This window comes from Aptenodytes patagonicus, chromosome 4 (assembly GCF_965638725.1).
Source record: "Aptenodytes patagonicus chromosome 4, bAptPat1.pri.cur, whole genome shotgun sequence".
In the NCBI taxonomy this organism is placed as follows: domain Eukaryota; kingdom Metazoa; phylum Chordata; class Aves; order Sphenisciformes; family Spheniscidae; genus Aptenodytes; species Aptenodytes patagonicus.
The window spans coordinates 17,772,447-17,790,509 of NC_134952.1; the positions used below are offsets into that span (position 1 = coordinate 17,772,447).

The following is an 18,063-nucleotide window of genomic DNA, read 5'->3' on the forward strand; positions in this document are numbered from 1 at the left end:
TATGTTTGCACTTGCCCTTTCTTATGACAGCTGATTTTGCCTCCCACTGTCTTCCAAGTAAAGAAAAAATGAACAACTATTACTAAAAGAGGACAGATAAGTTTTGAATTATTTCAAAAGTCTTTCAAGTTTCATTCTTTTCTAACCATAATTACTGTCCTTCTCCTTGGAAGGATGGCTTGATTCTTTTGAAGAAGTAGCTCTCAGACTGTGATAGCCCATGGGCAAAAATACCGGGCAAATATAAGTCTGTTCATGCCATCACAGTTGGCTCCCCTGTTTGACTTTGGCTTTATTTTAATTCACTGTGCTTGCAAGCCTGTGAATACTTGAAGTCTATCTTATGTCTGCTCTCCCCTTCTTTTATTTATCGTCCATAAGAAGTGTGAAATCTCAAAGGCAAGATCTAAAGTTGGAATCAGAGAGAATATTTTGACTTCCTGTATCTTTAAAGTAGAAAGATCCGAGTTTCTCAATGCATTGCTAGGGGATGCATTTATATAAAAGACTTAAAACTGCCTTTTGATGTATTATAGAAGAGTCACCACAATTGAGAATTTGTTCAGAGAGTTAAAATAAGGCACCCAAATGCTACAGGGTTTTACTCAAACTATGATGCTATCACATCAAAAAGGTAACATGGCATAAGAAGTAACAACAAAATAATGAAATTATATTTTACTGTTGTCTTTAGGCTTATTTCACAGTTACTTCAGCTAAGATCACAGTTAACTGCCTTCCTAAACTTATGGCAATTCCTGACTGGAGGGACAGGTGTGAACACACTAGGCACATCTCTACTGCTGCTATTTGGTGGTACCTACAAGATCTCCATCAAGGCTTTGGGCATTGCTGTGCTAGCACTGTTCAAAGATATATCATGACAAGGTGATGCCTGCGCTTCTATTTTAGGTACCTTCTAATTCCAGAATAACCCCTTTAACACATGTTGAAGAGATCCTGTAGTGCAAAAGCAAGGAACTGGATGACTCCTAATGAATTAGCATTGGACTCACACAGAATCTCACATCCTTCCTTCCAAAGGACCAAACAGGTGTGAATCTGATTTCTTTATCCAGAAAAATCTTAGTAATACAGAAATACTGCCACTTTGAAGTGCATCGCCAGAGAAATGAAATTATCATGATTCTGTCCACTCTGCATAGTGTTCTAGCTATGTCAGCCCAACCAAAAATATGCCTTATGCAGCCAAGGAAGCTATTTTTAGATCTGAAAGTGTATCCAGGTTAGAATTGGATTAGTAACAGCACATTGCCTAACCTTTGAGGCAGAAGTGCTGAGCTGAGCCATTGCAAAGGTTCCCAGATGGGAATCATGCCCTCAGTGAAACGTAATGTTGTATACTAAATGGCTCTGAATATTCACATATTTATAGAAAGAAAGTATTGTAAGTTGAAATTACTTCACTTCCCTGGAAATACTGCCAAGTAATTGTTTCGGAAAGTAACTTATAGAGTACCAAGCAAAATGCAAAATTCCTCTTCAGAGGGAGCATTTCCTCCCTTTTGGGAGCATTGTTAGATTCCAAGATATTTTCCTGTCCTGAATGTGTGACTTCAGGAAAAGTAATTTGATGACTCACTGCCTCACTTTTTCTATCTGCAAAACCTGAACAATAATTGCTTTGTGTCATAAGCCTTCTTATTTCTTGGAGACCTTTCAGTGGAATACACCACCTGCATGCATATACACAATACTATGAGATCAGACAGTGTGCCACTACTCCTCCCTTCCATCTCTTCCCCTCATACCTCAAACCAGTATAACTTTCAGGCATTACCCAGGGATGCCAGAATATCATGGTAAATTTTCAGCTTTGAATGGACTAAGATGTTTTTGTAGAAATACGTACATTTAGGGGAATTTGGAAAAGAATAAAGATGACCGTTTCTGACAACCCATGTTTTGCATTAGGTGCAAGGTCACTCTGGATAGGTCAACAAGGATTGACCTGAAATTCTCTCAGAGAAGAACCTGTAGAAAACGGTGGCATGCAGAAATGTGTAATGAAACCTAAAACCAGGATTTAGCCAGAACTTTAAGAACATTAAGAACTACACTTAAATTCTATATTTCTAAGACTGGGAAATGGATAGAATGTCAGAATCCAATGGTGATACCAGAATGTACAAAACTGTTTTAGAGGAGAAATGAATGGGAAAAGACCATGCTGCACTCAGAACTAGTACAGCCAGTACAGCATGAATGGGAGAAAAAGCAGGTGTTACATAGTAAATGACCACAACACATGCCCTGATTTCTGGAACGTGCTGCACCAAGCAGGTGTAATGGCATGTGGGAAAGTGGAAGCAGATAGGAGAGGGGGGCCAACATCTTGCTTAGCCCCCTGATGAACCTATCTGTCCTTTTTCTGTCTCTGAACACTCAAAAAGAGCTTATTATGGCCACTCAGAGTCTACAAATGCCAGCTGAGAAAGATCTAGGTCTTCCAACTTTTGTGGAGCTATTCCCATGCAAGCTCCCACAGAATTGCTGGAAGTGAAACTGGTTAGAATCAGCAAAGATATAAAGCAATGGAAATTACAGACAGCCACACAGTGGCTATCTGTAATTCAGTAGTTCCACAGTGTGAGCTACCTAATTCCTGTTGTTCACTACTTTTTCTTGAACTAGACTGAAGAAATTTTGTATATTTGGGAATATCCTCATTTTGCTTAATAAAATCTTGGAGCCTCAAAACCTGGATTGGCAGGAAAAAAACAAAGAAATGGATGACAAATTCTCATGGTGAAAACATGACCATTCACCCATAATCTCCCAGAATGGACAATCACAAATAATTTCATTGTTCTTCTGAAAAAGGTACCAAATGCAATGATATACACTTGGGGTAGAAAAATAAATGCAGCACTGAGCATCATCAAAACTTTTCACTAGGGAACTGATTTCAGTTCTGTTAAAGCAGTTGTTTTACAGCTTATCTATGAGATAAAAGTTTCAAAATGTTCACAGGCAAAAACTTCACATGATCACACTGACGAAAAGGAAATATCCTGTATGTAACATTTTAAAGCAAATAGCATTTGCTGAAAAGAACTGAACAACACAAAAGGGGAACACCTGGGAGGGAGAAAACGTGTATTCACAGTTGTCAGAAATTTTAAAGGTGAACTGGTTTACCTGGGTAAATAATTGCCTTGTAGGGTTCCGCTTTTGTTTTGGCAGAAAATTATTTATCCAACTTGTTATGGCTTTTCAAATAATGACACTTTCCTGTATAAATATTTTGGTAGATGTACTAATCTGGAAAATTTGCATCACTTGGCCTGCAACCGACTATACATTACAGCTGTTACAGGTGGATAATCTAATACTAACACAACTCAGGGATTTATTTCCAGATTAATCCATGTCCACAAATTTGCATTATGACTTGGGTGTAACCAGAGTGGGGAACAGTACATAAGCTATGACATCCTCAGAGCTACTTTGGAGTCACAATGCTTTCTCTACGTCATTCCTGATCTTGAGAACATAGAGGGAGGCATACCTAACTACTAATATATACTAAATTATTGCACATTCCAATCTGCTTCAGTTACCACCCTTACCGTCAAGCAGGCAGAACGGAAACAATGATCTATTTGACCTTTTTTCCATTCAGTTCTGTTGCTCAAGGGACCAAGACAGCAGGCCCTTTTACACACACACAAAAAAAAAAACCAGAAAGTCCACAAGAGCTGTAAGGAAGATTGTAATCTTACTTAGCCCTGTATACAGACGAACAGTCAGAGTCACCATCCAACCCTGATATAGCCATAGTATATCTCCAAAGAGTGATATATGAAATTTATCAAAATAAATAGGCTTGTCAAAATCTTCATAGATGTTCAGGAGCCGTAATTTCTGTTATATCTATCTAGAGTCCTTGCATATTTTCTTGAGTGATAGTCGCAGCAAATATCATTAAAATCTAATCAAGAATCTCTCAGATGAGAGGAAAAATGAAGAGACCTTTTATTACTGGGTTACATTTATGCCCAGTTTACCTCAAGTGAAGAGTTTTGAAGTTTCCCAGTTAGGACTTCTTTTTCTTTCTCTAGTTGCTTTAGTTCACACTCAGATTTTCTTTTAAATTCCTCTAGCTGTGTCTGGAGCTCCTAAAGTAAAAAAAAAAAAAAAAAAAAAGAAAAAACAAAAAAAGAAAAGAGCATGCTGGGACAAAACATGCAGCATAAAAAAGAAAGAACATTTCTTCTATGTTAACCTAGATAATAGAGCAGTTTACACAATAATACATGCTACTGTCTTTTAATGTCACTCGTATTATTCAATCAAAAAAGTATTAACAGTTTGGTTTGGTTCTTTCTAATACTAGTGTTAGACAATACAGCTCACGTAATCCTGATCTTCTACTGAAAGCTTCCCTGAGGTGGAAAACTGTACAGCATGAAGAGTCAGACTGTTTTGCCTTGAGTGGTGTTAGTGTTCAAAAATAATTTAGTATGCAAGAGTCACCCACAAGATCTGAAAAAACATAAATATACATTGACCATATAAATAACCAGATGACTAACTACTGGGCAATTAGTGGAAAAGGGAGTCAAAGGAAGCACTATCTTATAGCATCCATAAAGAAAATCCCAGTGAGGAAGTAAAAATAAAATAAAATAAAAAACTGAAGACTATATTATCACCTTATTGCTGGAAATAGTTTTTGAAAAATCAACAATAATACCACGGGCAAGACAGTGACCAAGAGCTTGTAGCAATTGTTTGTACCAAGTGTGAGCAATCGTTTAGTGTAGAAAGACTGAATGTGCAACTTCTAGAAATGTCCTGAAGTGATATATATTACAAACTTATTAGTGTGCTTGTTCTTCCTATTTGTGCCAATTTGCTGACTCAAAAAAATATTCTACCATATTTTCAGACACCACAAATGGAAGAAACAGAGAAAAAATAGCAATTTAACACGTCCCCCATCCTGTACAGCCCCTTCTCACAGCCCCCCGCCCACCCCCATTTTTATAGCACAATGACTTAAGAATTCAAGATAACAGAAAAAGTACCTAAAAACTAAGAAAGTGATAACCATTGGGAAGATGGCATGATGTTAGGCAACAGAAGCACAGGCAATAGTGACGCATTCCTTGCAACTCACAATTAAATAAAGCAGAATGCATTAGTATTTCACAGTTTAAAAACAGGATAACTGTTAGGTAGCAATTAAAGGATGGAATCAAACACAGACACATGAATATTGAAAGAGAGAAATTAGCTTTAGTTTTTCCTGTAAGAAAAGGAGAGGATATAATGGTCTTTTTGATTAAAACCTGAAGATCAGGTGTTTGCAGCATTCCCACTGCAACTCTGCCAACTGACTTCCTTCTCTGTATCTTAATTTTTCTATCTGGAAAATAGATATAATACTTCTCAAACAGCTGTTACAGGCCTTAATTGCATCAGAGGATACAAATAGCATTAGTAATGAAAAATGTTGTAATTTTATTTAAGTTCTACTAAATCAAGATTTTTCTGATTTAATATGAATCTCTAAGAAGACATGGTTATAAGTAATAATATTTATTGCCTATAAGCAATAAATGCCTACTATTATGCCTTTTTTACTGAAGTATAAAGTGTTTGATATTTAAGTTTGATCTGACTCACATGAAGAGCTTCAGCCTGGCATCATTTTAAGTTTACCTGTACAAACTTTTTCACATGAAAGAATACACTATATAAAAGGCAAAGTCCTTTTCATAAGGCTTATACTTGATAGTGTAACTGCGTACCTTGAAGAACTGCATCTTCACATACTGATCAAACGTGACCACTTTCACAATCAGATAAAATAATTTACTCACACAGGTTCCTTTTTGAGAAATGAGATTGCATAAATGTATAAACTTCAGCAGTTTCATAGGCAGAAATGAATTCTTCTGACAAGCACTTAACACAATTCCGTCTCCAAAATCTAGAATGTACTATGAAGGTCAACATTTAGTGACAGGAGCTGCATGCTTTTTATGACTTCACAACTTGTCAGCAAGCGATTTGATTATTCTCAAGTAAATGTTGAACTCGGAAAGGTATAGCAGCATTAAAACTGGGAAAAATGGGTAGAAGTACATTCTTAGCACCAAGAAGGGTCTAAAGAACACTTGACCAGTAGTCTGATTGTCCAGTTCTACAAACTGCTCTAACAAATTTTTTTTCTGTCTAGAAGATATCTGACAAACACACAAGTACATTAGGAGACAGAAACTAAACTCCTCCTTAGTTTATGCCCAAATTTGGCAAACCACTTGGGCATGCACTGAGTTGTAAGCTTCACTAAGCATTAAAGTATGTGCTTAAAACTAAACGTGTTTCAAGGTTTTCCTCCATTTGAATAGATTTCAGCTCACATTTAGGTTCCTACTGCACAGAAACATTACAGATGATTGCAAATTTCCTGAAACCAAAGGATTCAGCCATAGACAGCAGTTCTCATGAAGGTGAAATTCTTTGAAGAATCTCTTAAGCCAATTGCTGCTAACGCATACCAACAACAAAAATTACAGCTCAGCCACTTAAAACACATTGAGAAAAGGTATTGCTCAGGTAACCTGTCTGGATCCACGAGAAGATGAGCATTCTTCCTGATGAAGTTAAATAAGGACATATATATGCATGTATCTCTTAGCAATTAGTCGTCATTTCATTCATAACGCCTGCACTCTGAATCATTTACCAACACTTTGCAGAATTAGACTCTTTCCCTAAACAATGCAAAATTTTTATTAAATTGATGTATTTGAGTATTTCACAGCAGCAATCCATGGAAATTTGAGTCAGAAATTGGAATACACCTACAACACCTTTTTCTTCAGGAGGGACCTTATATTAATCACTCCAGCTGTCACATGCAAAGCACACAAGAATAAGTGTTGCTAGGAAGGCAGTTTATCACATCAAGGATAAATTCACCTTCCTGCCTGTAGTGCTTTTCACAGAAATACATCAGCTTGACTTTTTTTTCCCCTTTTTTTTTTCACTAAGACCATAGCGAGAAAATCCTTCCATTTTATGTTAATTCAAAGTGCCTCCAGTGAGGATAATTCCAATGATGTCACTGTGACCAGTAAGATTAAAACCAGATGAATTAGAGCATCTATAAATAGAACATTCCTACCTTCTGCATTTTTTTTCTTTCTTTCAGCTTCCATGAAGTTTTAGACTGGCTTGATTTCCTTTGTATGCTTCATTACAAGATCTTCCAGCCCTTTTAACAGCTATTCCTTCAGACAAATCTTTTCCTTATGGGACTGATGCTTGCCTTTACAAAGCAAGTTCTCTGTGTCTGTTATTCATACCCTCTTTTTAAATAGCTACAGTTTCCATAGTCCATAAAACACACTAGCTATATAATATGACAAAACCAGGGTAGAATTCTGGGGTCGCAGTAGTCTATTTTGTAGGGAATATGCTATTTAGGTCGATATACGCCATTGACAAATACTGGCTTTATGTTAGTTAACAATGTAGAACTGTAGTGATTCAGGGCTGTATGCTTCTTCTGCAGTCTAGGGATGGGGTTTTTTGCTGTTCTGGTTTGAGTTTGGGTGTGTGACCCACTTCCAACCATGCAGGCTTCCTCAAGGACAACCTGAGTTCTGTGAAAAAGCACAAAGGACAATTTGGTTTTTGTCATGTCTCTGATGCCAGGTCTAATTTTCCAGAATGCTAGCATAACAATATTCTAGGAGAACTGAAAAAATATAGAAAAGATTTGGAGCTGGACAATTGCTTAAGGGGAGACATTGTACAGAGGGAACTCTCAGGATACATACATTCCCCATTGTACTGAGTTTATTCCTGGTGTTATTTCTGCATAGCTTTTCAGAAGAACTGTTTTCTGTATTTAAAAAAAATAAATCAGTATACCAACTTGACCTCAACAGAGAAAGTCTGCCTTGGACCTTGTTCTCTTTAAGGTTTTGGTTACAGAAGAAATTGAACACTCTGCTCTGGTCTAGCTCAAGGATGTCAGTAGTTTCTTTGCTGTCATTGCAGCAACTCATGTACTTCAGGTTATGAACATGAGTCAGTGTTCCACTGCATGAGGTCAGAGATCTGGGAATCTTACAGGACTGACTGCTGTAGAATAACCCAAAAGCCATTAATCTTAAACAAAAAATGACATTGATTTCAGTACTTTTGGCATGCCATGCCTTTGAATATTTGAAAGCAAAACACCTGTTGAAGCTTTTGTACGTCTTCAGAGCCGCTCTTGTTCTGGCTCTGGTAGAAGTCATTTGCTGCAGCTGTGTTATTTGGTATTTCAGTTCATCTACGTTATTAATAGCTTTGCTTTGGGAATTCAAGATAGTTTCCGTATCTTATGTGGTATCAAAATTTACATTTCAAATAGCATAAATAACTTGTGGGATTTCCAATGTGAGTGACTACTAACAAGGAAAATACTTCAGAATGACATTAATTAGCATCTTACCTGCTTTTTGCAGGATTTCCTTCTCTTGAAGTGTATTTCTCTCTTTGACTACGCTTAGATCTTCCTCCACTTTTTTCACTATACCTTTTGATCCCAGAATTTCTTGTTGTGTTCCTTAAGCTACACTTCCAAATCCTAAAATATGCATGACATTACTTCTATGTTTATTACATATGTTCTTTTTTTGCCATCTGAAATAAATGGTCATTTTCTCTCTTGGCACAGTTCCTCGATATAAATCTTTCACCTACAGAGCTAGTTTAAATGCATTTTTTGCTGTTCCATACCCTTAAACTGTCTCTGCTGCTAGAATATTTGTAAGGTGGAGCCATTCCCTCAGATGTAGGCATCATTGTAAAGTGAACATTCATCAAGAGTTACCATCTAAAAGATGTCTGAGATTATCCTAAACTTGGAACAGGATAGAATTCCATTAATTTCATGACAACTTGTGCTAAAAATTAATGAATATTAGTTTGGGGTTTTTTCCAGTTGCTGAAGTACAATAGCTTGTAACATAATCCATAATACAGATGCCTAAAACCAGAAAAATCAGCTCCTACAGACTTTGCTGGGAATTGTCTGTCCATAACCAAAGGCAAAAATTTGAACCATATTTAATGTTTTGTTTTTGAAAGTTCTAGTCTCAGTTTCCAGATGTTTAACATACTACTACAATATTCGCTCAAACAAAATTGCCATTTGTTCCTATCTGAATGTTGAGTAAAACCTCATGGGTTAAAACTAACTTGTATTTAACACTCTCTGTAGTTGAAAACTTAAAGGTAAGCTTCTTCCTTTTACTTCTGGCATATGCCAAAATTCTTCCAAAACTAGACTGAACAGATCAGACTTAATGACTTGTCATACTTTGCATTCTCTCTTCCACGGTAATAACAACAAACGTGCACTAATGTGATGCATTTCATCTAAAGGTCTCAAACCTCTTGGCATACACTAAGGAGAAAACAGAAAATTCATCTTGCTTAAACATCAGTCCTTTTATCTTTCAAGCCTTGTAGTAGCTTTTCTTGCTAGTATTTACTAATGATGAGAGGTGTTACTGATTAAAGAAATGTTTCTGTTTCTCCGTCTGCCATTGTCCACAGGATTCTAAAAATATGTATTTAATGGTGGCATCAGAAATAGGCAATTTAGAAAGGAGGAACTTCTACTTTTTTATTTAAGCTGGAAAGACAGAGAAAATAACATTGTGTCTAACTGTTTTCCTTCTTCCAGATTTATCCTAGTCTGAGGCTATCTCTTTAAAGATTCAAGGCAATATGCTCCAGTGGTACGTAAATCAGCCTCATGGAGTTAAGAGGATCTGAAATGTACAAGTTGAGCATATGTCCCTCAGAAAATATTTGTTTTATCCAGCTGATACTGAATTTAGAAATTAAATTGCTAATGACACCACCTTCTTATTTCCAGTTCCTATCGTGTTTTACATTATTTATTCCTAAAAGACTGCATTTCTTATACGATACATCAGAACAGTAAACCACGAGCATAAATTTTCACATCTCCATTCTTCATTTCTCCTGAATGTTACTTCAAGTACTCACAAGAAATCAGGATCTTTCTTTCCCTCTTCCCCTCTATTGCTTCAAACTTCTACAGAACCAGGACACTTTTCCTTATTGAAACTGATATTACGGATTTCCCTGACTCAATTAAAAAAAATGGCTTATCCGCATCTCTGCCATTCATTATATCCTCTCCACTTTTCTGCAGAAGACAGAGGTTGTTCTGCTACAGATCTACACACTGAGAGAATGGAGTCTGAATAATGTTGGGGAAGGTGTATTCAATTCACCCTCTGATCTTGTGAAACAAAAAGGCAGCGACTGTATTGAAGGCTGAACTCCCTCAAAGAAGAGACCCAGAACTCTGCACTATCAGCAAAATGATACCGACAGGCAAGATGTGAGGGCAGATGGTGAAAAGGGTCAGAGTTGTCTTGGAGGAACACAGCTGACTGGGGTGACCCTGCTCTCTACAGGATTCTGGGGTCTCTGACTCTAAAGGAGATAAATCTTCTTTCCCATCAGGAAACAATTATTGTTATTCTGAAATACTCCAAGTCTAGACCTTCAAGGTGTTTTCTTATCTAATATGCAAGATTGCTGTCATAGGGCTGGGGACAGGTCTGCAGGTGAGTTTATGTGATGGGAAGGACCAATAATATTAGAAGGAAGTAGAACTGTTGAGCGCAGAGCGTGGCTGGGTGCTTTGGCATCAGTGCAGTTCATCACTGTCTCTCCCACACCCTGACGTTATGTATCAAATGCAGCTGGTTGGCAGATTGCCCATGATGTGCCAACCTCTGAAACTGCATCTGACACATGATGCAATCAAGCAGAAAGGGGCTGCAGAACTGTGCTGCAAACATATGAGAGATACACTAGCTAGGGTAGACAGGCAAAGTGTGAGGTGAGAACTAATGGTGAACATCTCATGGCTCAGCACATAAAACTTCACAGGTGTAAAGGACACTTCATTAAATGTCACTTGGTACAAGCCACTGTTGCAAGAGTCATACAATACAAAGCACTTGATTCCTAACCTGCCAGCTCAGGTCTCTTATCTAACCCTGTTCATATCCGTGCACTGAGCTGCTGGCAACCAAAAGGGAAAAGGAGAACGTACTCTGTAAATAGTCATTGCTAGTATTAGTGCCTGCTTGCTGTTCTCTTCACATTTCTGGGCAGGAAAGGTAAAGCTCTGTTCAGTCAACAGATAAATTTTACCTCACTCCTCCCTCAGGGAATACAAAGTCTAGTGTTCAAAGAGTTCTCCTAATGAGTTACTAATCATTTACCTCTTTCTTTAAAGCTGTCAGCACTATATCCCTCCTATTTCTCTTCTAAGCCTCTAAAACTGCTTTAGGGCTTACAAAGCATTTGATTCAGTATGATATTTAAAAGACCTCTCCTCCCCCAAATTTTGAAGAATTGATAATTTGCACTTTTATAGGCAGAGATAGGGATCACAGTCTCATACTCTACCTGTATTCTCTCCTTCAGCTTCTGGGAATGCTTCTCCCCCTCATTTATCTTCTGGCTTTTCTCCTCTAGGTCCGCCTCCAGCTTCTTTACCTGCTGCAGCAAAAAGCCTTCCTCAGGCTCTGAGCTCTTCCTTTGCTCCACTTCTCTTTGCTGACAATTCTTCTTTGTTTCTATCACAGATTGCTGCATAGCATTTTTCAAATCCTCTTTTTCTCTCTCATAAGAGGCTTGCAGTTTGCTTGTTTTCTGAGTATATTCTTCAGTTACTCTCTGGCTCTCACTCTTCAGGTTTTCCATCTCATTTATTAAAGCTTGTCCTTCCACACTGTATTTTTCATCTAAAATTATTTTTTTATCTAAATTTGCTCTCCTAGATGCTTTGTATTCATTTAGCAGTCCATCAGACTCCTGATCTAAATGTAGAAGCTTGTTTTCAAAGTCTGCATTGGTATCTACCATGTCTGTAGAAAGGACCGTCTGCGCTTGTTTCACTTCCGTTCTCGGCTCCCTCTCTTCCACCTGCTTCTTGCACAACGTTAACTCTGCCAAGGCTTCTTCCTTTAGTCTCTTGTGTTGTTCTACTGCAGTTTCAAGGGCCTGAATACGTTTTCTTAGCAATTGTTCTTCTTCAACTTTGCTTTTACACTGGAGAATCGTTTCCCTTGTCTCAGCAAGAATGTGCTGAATTTCTTCTTCATGAGCCTCTCCCAGAGCCTGTATACTAGCCTCATGTTCATCATTCTTAGTGTTCAGGGCATATATCACCTATAGAACAAGAAAAATAATAGGCAATTAAAGTATCTGGTAAATGGTAGTCATGAATTCAGTTACTGTATTTATCAAGGTGTTAAATGTTAAAAGAGAATTACTGCTACAGTTTAATCTTTTGTTGTTGTTGTTTCTATGTGGTGGGTTTTTTTTTCACTAGGAACAGAAGGGACAATTATAAACTGCAAAACCTCACAGGGAAGGAAGACAATACTGTGAGAAACAATATTTTTTTTCACTTTTTGTCAGAAATTTCCTTTTTTATTCTTGGCAAATTGTCACTTCATGCCCCTAGTTTGACCTTTGATACAAGGAATGAAATAGGGCCCCTTCTCTAGCTAACTGACTCCATATTTGTAGTTCAGTTCACCTAGCCTTCAGTGCAGGAGTACTACCTGCCACGTTGCCTTTAGCATTAGCAAGTGCTGGGGACCAGTAGTAACAGATCTGCAGAGTGAAACCTGAAGTCCTGACATCCAGTTCATGTGGACCAAACTCACTCTGTGATGTAAATGAAAGGAAAGTTTGTAAGGAGGATTAAATTTTGCACTCCTGGCTTAAACTGAAACACCGCTGAACATGCACTCCTGGAAGCCGTATGCCTCGCAAGTTAGCTTGGTCAGTATTTCAAGATAGGTATTACTCAACTGCAAGCACCTTTTGGCTTGATTCTGAGAAGTGTTCAGGCAGTGGGGTTTTTTTCCTCCCTTCAGTAACAGCTATAAATCTCAGAAATTGGGTTTTAGCAGATTTGAGCGAGCCTCTGATGACGATAAGCAATTTTTCAAATGATTTAAACCTTTTGATGTTTTATTTTCTTTTACAAAATGCAGAATAATAATTCTCATGACTATAAAACAAATTATTACCCCAAGCAGGCTTCGTCTGTTACCCATGACATACACCAAAGACCTCTCACAGAAGCTGTTGTACAAGCACGCTACTATTTTTTGAAAAGAAAATTCTATTAGAAGCCCACAGTAGACTGAAATGAAGAGTTCAGAGTCAAAACTGGTAAATGTGCATATTAAGCTTAGAAGACAGTTATATATAATTGCAAAACATAGTAACTGCCTTGAAAAGACACATGCTTGTCTTTTCAGGCCCCCATTAGGACACATAGGGCCTAATCCAGTTTCTACTGAGCATAGTTATCTAACTCAAGGGGAACAACACATTATGTATTAACACATATGTGGAGGTTTTCCACTTGTTTGGTTGGGGGTTTTTTTAGAGAGAACTTATTGCTCTACAAAACTAGGTTGGAATTTGTATACGAGTTATGACAGATACTTTCAGTCTGGCCTGAGCCCATAGAGGTTAATCAAAAGATTCCTAGACAATGTTTGAGAAAATAATAGTCATAAGTACATAAATAAATACAGAAGCAAGGTCACAACTAATTCTTTAATTATACTAGAATTTTGGCCCTGTAATCTTCAATATTTCCTCAGGGAAAGCCTCAATTGAGAGACCAATAGGCATCTTGACCACAGTAAGTGTCACGAGTCTGTAGTCTGTGTTGTACAAGCCCTGAGGATGTCTCCAGAATTATTGAATTTGCTTAGTTATGCCTAACCATTTTTTGTGCTATCTGTATACGAATAACATATTGAATTTCAGTCACCCATAAATGAAAGCTAACACACAAATACATCTTGCGTGTAGTCAACTTCCTCCCTGGCAGTAATGAATTAAGTACAGAAATCTTAAAAAGTCACAAATGCAAAACATGGTCTGGATACACTTCTGGATAAATATGTGACAAAAGAGAGTAACAGCACCATATTCCAGAAGACAAACAGACAATAAGTTATTGTCTACATTTAGATATGTGTATTTTTGGGCCTTAGATTACATGCTGTTAACTCTTCTCTGTTATTTTTAACCATTTTTCCTTTGAAACAGGAATAGTTGCAGGATACCAAGCAGATTCCTTCTCCCCACTAACTAAAATCGTTCTATGAACCTTTCTTAACTGTTCAGGAGACAGACATCCAAAATTACAAGGAGAAGATTAATTTTGCCCACGGGTTTAGAATGACCAGTAATTAGTTTGGGCAACTCTTCAATTAACTAGGTCAGATGTTGATGATCACATTTCTGTGTTTCATTCCACCAGCAAAACAGAGATGAGCATCCGGACTTTGTGACTCAGACTTGCATTCTTAATGATTAATTTATCTAGTAAATCACCACTGCCTGTCTCATATCACATTGTGCTCAGGCTGACGGTGGAATCTGGGTTCCTTTAAAGTCTGACTTCATCATAGAGATTTCCCAAATTCTACTGAGCATTAGATGATCACCAACATCTTGAGTTATCTAAAAGAATGGAAGAAACTGGCCTCCCTGCTCTATCTATTATTCCTACACTTCTGTTCAATAGTGGCTAGAACCACAATGAAGAATTTTGACTTGAAAATGCATGCCCTTAAATTTAATCTTCAAGCTTGAGTGCTGAAACTGATTCCTCAGTATCTTAACCTTCTTAAGAGATTTAATTTTTAGAGGGCTGCTGCTCTGTACTTTATGAAATTTAAGCCCCTCACGCATGCCTTTCACTCCCTACTGAGTATAGCTACTATATTCCTATTCCAGATAACTTCAGTCTCTTAAACGAGGTATGTGACATGAATCTGGGACTTTATGTGCTGGAAGGAAAAATACTGAAAAATTACTTCAGCATCTGTACTTTGTGAGTGTACATACTGCTGACTAATGTTGTATAAACCTCTTAACAGTTGTGTTGATAAACAGCTTTTTAAAAGCAGCTCTAAAATTGATCAGTTTGACAATACAGACAAAATCGCTTTCAAATGAAAAGAGTGCTACATTACTCTTTGAGTTACTAGCATAATACCAATGGCTACTGCCTCCTTACAGTTCTCCAAAACTGAATGTATTGGGAAACATTGTACTGATTTTACAGCAACTGAGAGTTATATGACAGGTTGTTAAAAACACTATTACACATACATTTGAACATTAACAGCACAGTGAATATGAATACATCTTATTAGTCCTATTTTATCCTCCAAATGCTGTAAATCTAAATAGCATTTCCCTTTTCCTTTTCTTTATGGTGATGTAAAAGAACAAAAAAGAAAACATTCAACTGCACCTCATCAGTGAAGACAAAGCTAAAGCATTCAGAACAAAAAAGACTGTTCCATCTTCCTACAGTAGTGTTAAACACTACTTTTGTAGGAACCTGACTATCATAATGAAAAAAATGGTTCTAGCAGGTTGCTTTACTAGCTGAGTAAGAAGTGAGACAGTTTGGTATGGAAGGTGAGGAGTGTGGATGATAAGAATCAAAGAAAGGCAAAAGATCGTAAGTGTTCTTCCTTCAGGCCCAAGCTAGTGGGCACAAATCCTTCCTGACGGAGAAAGGGCTAAAAGAAAAAAATAGAAACACAAGAATGAGAAAAGGCCGGGGGGGGGGGGCAAACAGGGTACTCCTGGCAGCACCCTAAACAAAGCAGGGAAGGACACAAGTTTTGATTGCTAATTAGTTCGCTAGAGGCTCACCGAGGCCAAACGACCACGTAATCTCCTTTTCACTAGTAGCAGTAGTATCTTCTCTTCACTAGCAGGTGAATTAGTTTCTGTGAATTCTGTCTTGCCTGCTTCCCAAGCAGACCAGAGCAGAGTGAGGTATCTAAACATGTCAGCCTTAAAAGGGTCTCTTTTAAAGCAAAGGACAGAGAAATTATTAAAAGTAAGTTCAGTTATTGAAAGAAATGGCTCTGTATCCCTTAGCCTCCTCTGTCACTGTAACTATACAGATTAGAAAATAAAAACAACTCCCACAATTTATTAATACTCTAACAAGTATCTTCTGTTCTTTCTAATGCTGAATAAGGAAGAATGTCTTTTAATTAAGGTACAGGCCTAGGCTATGACTAGCTACATTGCTGATCCAATTTTACACCTATGCTGATTTCAACTGAATGATACTGCTGTAACATATGATCAGGGACCTCATGAGCTAAGTCTCATATCTCTCCTTATGTCCTCTGTGGCTTCCTGAAGGCACAAGAATAATTTTATGTGTCCGAATAGTTGCAGCAACTGTTCATAACATTACCCATTTATGTGTTTATATGAGAGAAGCCTTAAAAAAATTGGCACGCCAAACATCCAGAAGTGTTTCAGAACCTAAAATTACAAAAATATCTTTAAAATCATGAGGAATTTTGTTTCTATTTTTAAGTTGTTTTTTTTTTTAAATTTGCCTTATGATTTTTTAGTCTCCCAGGTGTGCCTTCAGCACCCTGCAAAAACACAAGCTAAAGTAATTTATTTTTCTCTTGAAATGAAAGCTTAGCTCCAGCTGAAATAACTTTGTTTTCAAAAGCTGGAGTTGTGGGGAGAAATACCAAAAGTTTCTTTTGTGAGCTTTCAGATTACATAGCCTACTACCATCCCATTCATTAGAAAAATGCTATAGAATACATTTTTTTATAAGAAATATATACAGTTCATGGTTCATTTATCCACTCACTGTGACAATACATTAAAATTACCTTGAATCAACACAGACCAACAGTCTTGACTGTCACCTATAAACAAGAAAAATACCTTATTTCAAGCCTTTCACTGTCAGCAAGTTATTGAAAATATTTTTCCAAAATTTCCCAAACCTCAAACTTCTATCTATCCATGCCTAGTGGGCATGGATAACAAATTAACAAAGTCAGAGATGCAAAGAGTTAGGGCCAATTTATGTTCAATGGAGTTCATGAGTTCAAAGTCAGAGCTGAGAACCCAGCTAAAGCTCACAGTGCCAGCCGCTCACTGAAAACAGTATGTCTGCTTTTACCTCTGGAAACTATAACCAGAAACTAATGAGCTTTGAGAAAAGCCAGATCAGATGTTCCAGCATCATGCTGCAAACACATGCAACTGGTTTGACATAGCCTTAGCTGAAGTTCAGGAAGCTCCATTAGCTCTCACCTGTGTTGGCCACAACAACCCAAGCTGGTTTCCACAGCTCCTCAGGCTTCAGAAGAGCTGTATCACTTGTGTCCTGCACCAGAATGAATCCTAATTACTGTACTAAAAAAGGATTTTGATTCCGGAGATTCTCTTTTAGTGCCGGGTCAATCTAAATCCTTTCATCCGCTGGTCCAACCATATTATAAAGCCTTTCAGATCCTGGAGGGATGGGAGGGGGGCGCCGCACAGAGGTAGCTAATGGCTCTGTATGAAATCCGCTTGTGTTTAGATGATCTGATGCTTCTTGGGCAGAAGCTCACTGTGCAATGTCTCACGCTCCTGAATGTCCCACAGTATCCATAGTATTTGTGGTTTTCCTTATCTAGAGATTCACACTAGAAGAGGGAAAGTTGATCTTACATTCTTAAAACTAGAACATATTACCCTTTTTCCTACATGTACCATGTATTACAGTCAGTCTAAAAATACATTGAGATACTAAAATGTATCAAGAAACTATAAGCATAAAATGCCTACAGGTTTCTAATCTCTTTTGGCATGTCTTTTGCCTCTTTCTGCCTCTCCCTTTGTTTTTTTCCCCTTTTAGTTTAAATTTTATACAAGGAAATCCCACAGGCACATTTATTCATTCCCATTTTTTACTTTATTTTTCTGCCTAGTGTGGTGCAATACTGAACATAGAAAACCTTAGTTTAGTGGCCTATGTATTGCACTTGATCTCTCAAGTGCAATTGAACATAAAATTAGCCCTGGTCTAAATTTTACTAAAGAGACATCCAGCTGCGCCTCATTTGTATTTTATAGTTTCTAATAAGCTAAGCGGAATAATTGCCAGGC

General features: G+C 37.5%; 1 protein-coding gene across 3 annotated transcripts in view; it reads right to left on the reverse strand.

Annotated features, from left to right (window-relative positions):
- The window catches only part of FAM184B (family with sequence similarity 184 member B), a 50,984-nt gene that overhangs the window by 19,926 nt on the left and 12,995 nt on the right, over positions 1–18,063 (reverse strand). For 2 of the 3 annotated variants that reach the window (XM_076336001.1, XM_076336000.1), the window contains exons 2-3: positions 11,494–12,258; positions 4,032–4,142 (exon numbers count right to left, since the gene is read on the reverse strand). In XM_076336001.1, the coding sequence (XP_076192116.1) occupies positions 4,032–4,142; positions 11,494–12,258 (876 nt within the window). The remainder of the gene's footprint in view (positions 1–4,031; positions 4,143–11,493; positions 12,259–18,063) is intronic. The other variant, XM_076336002.1, reaches the window with a different exon arrangement.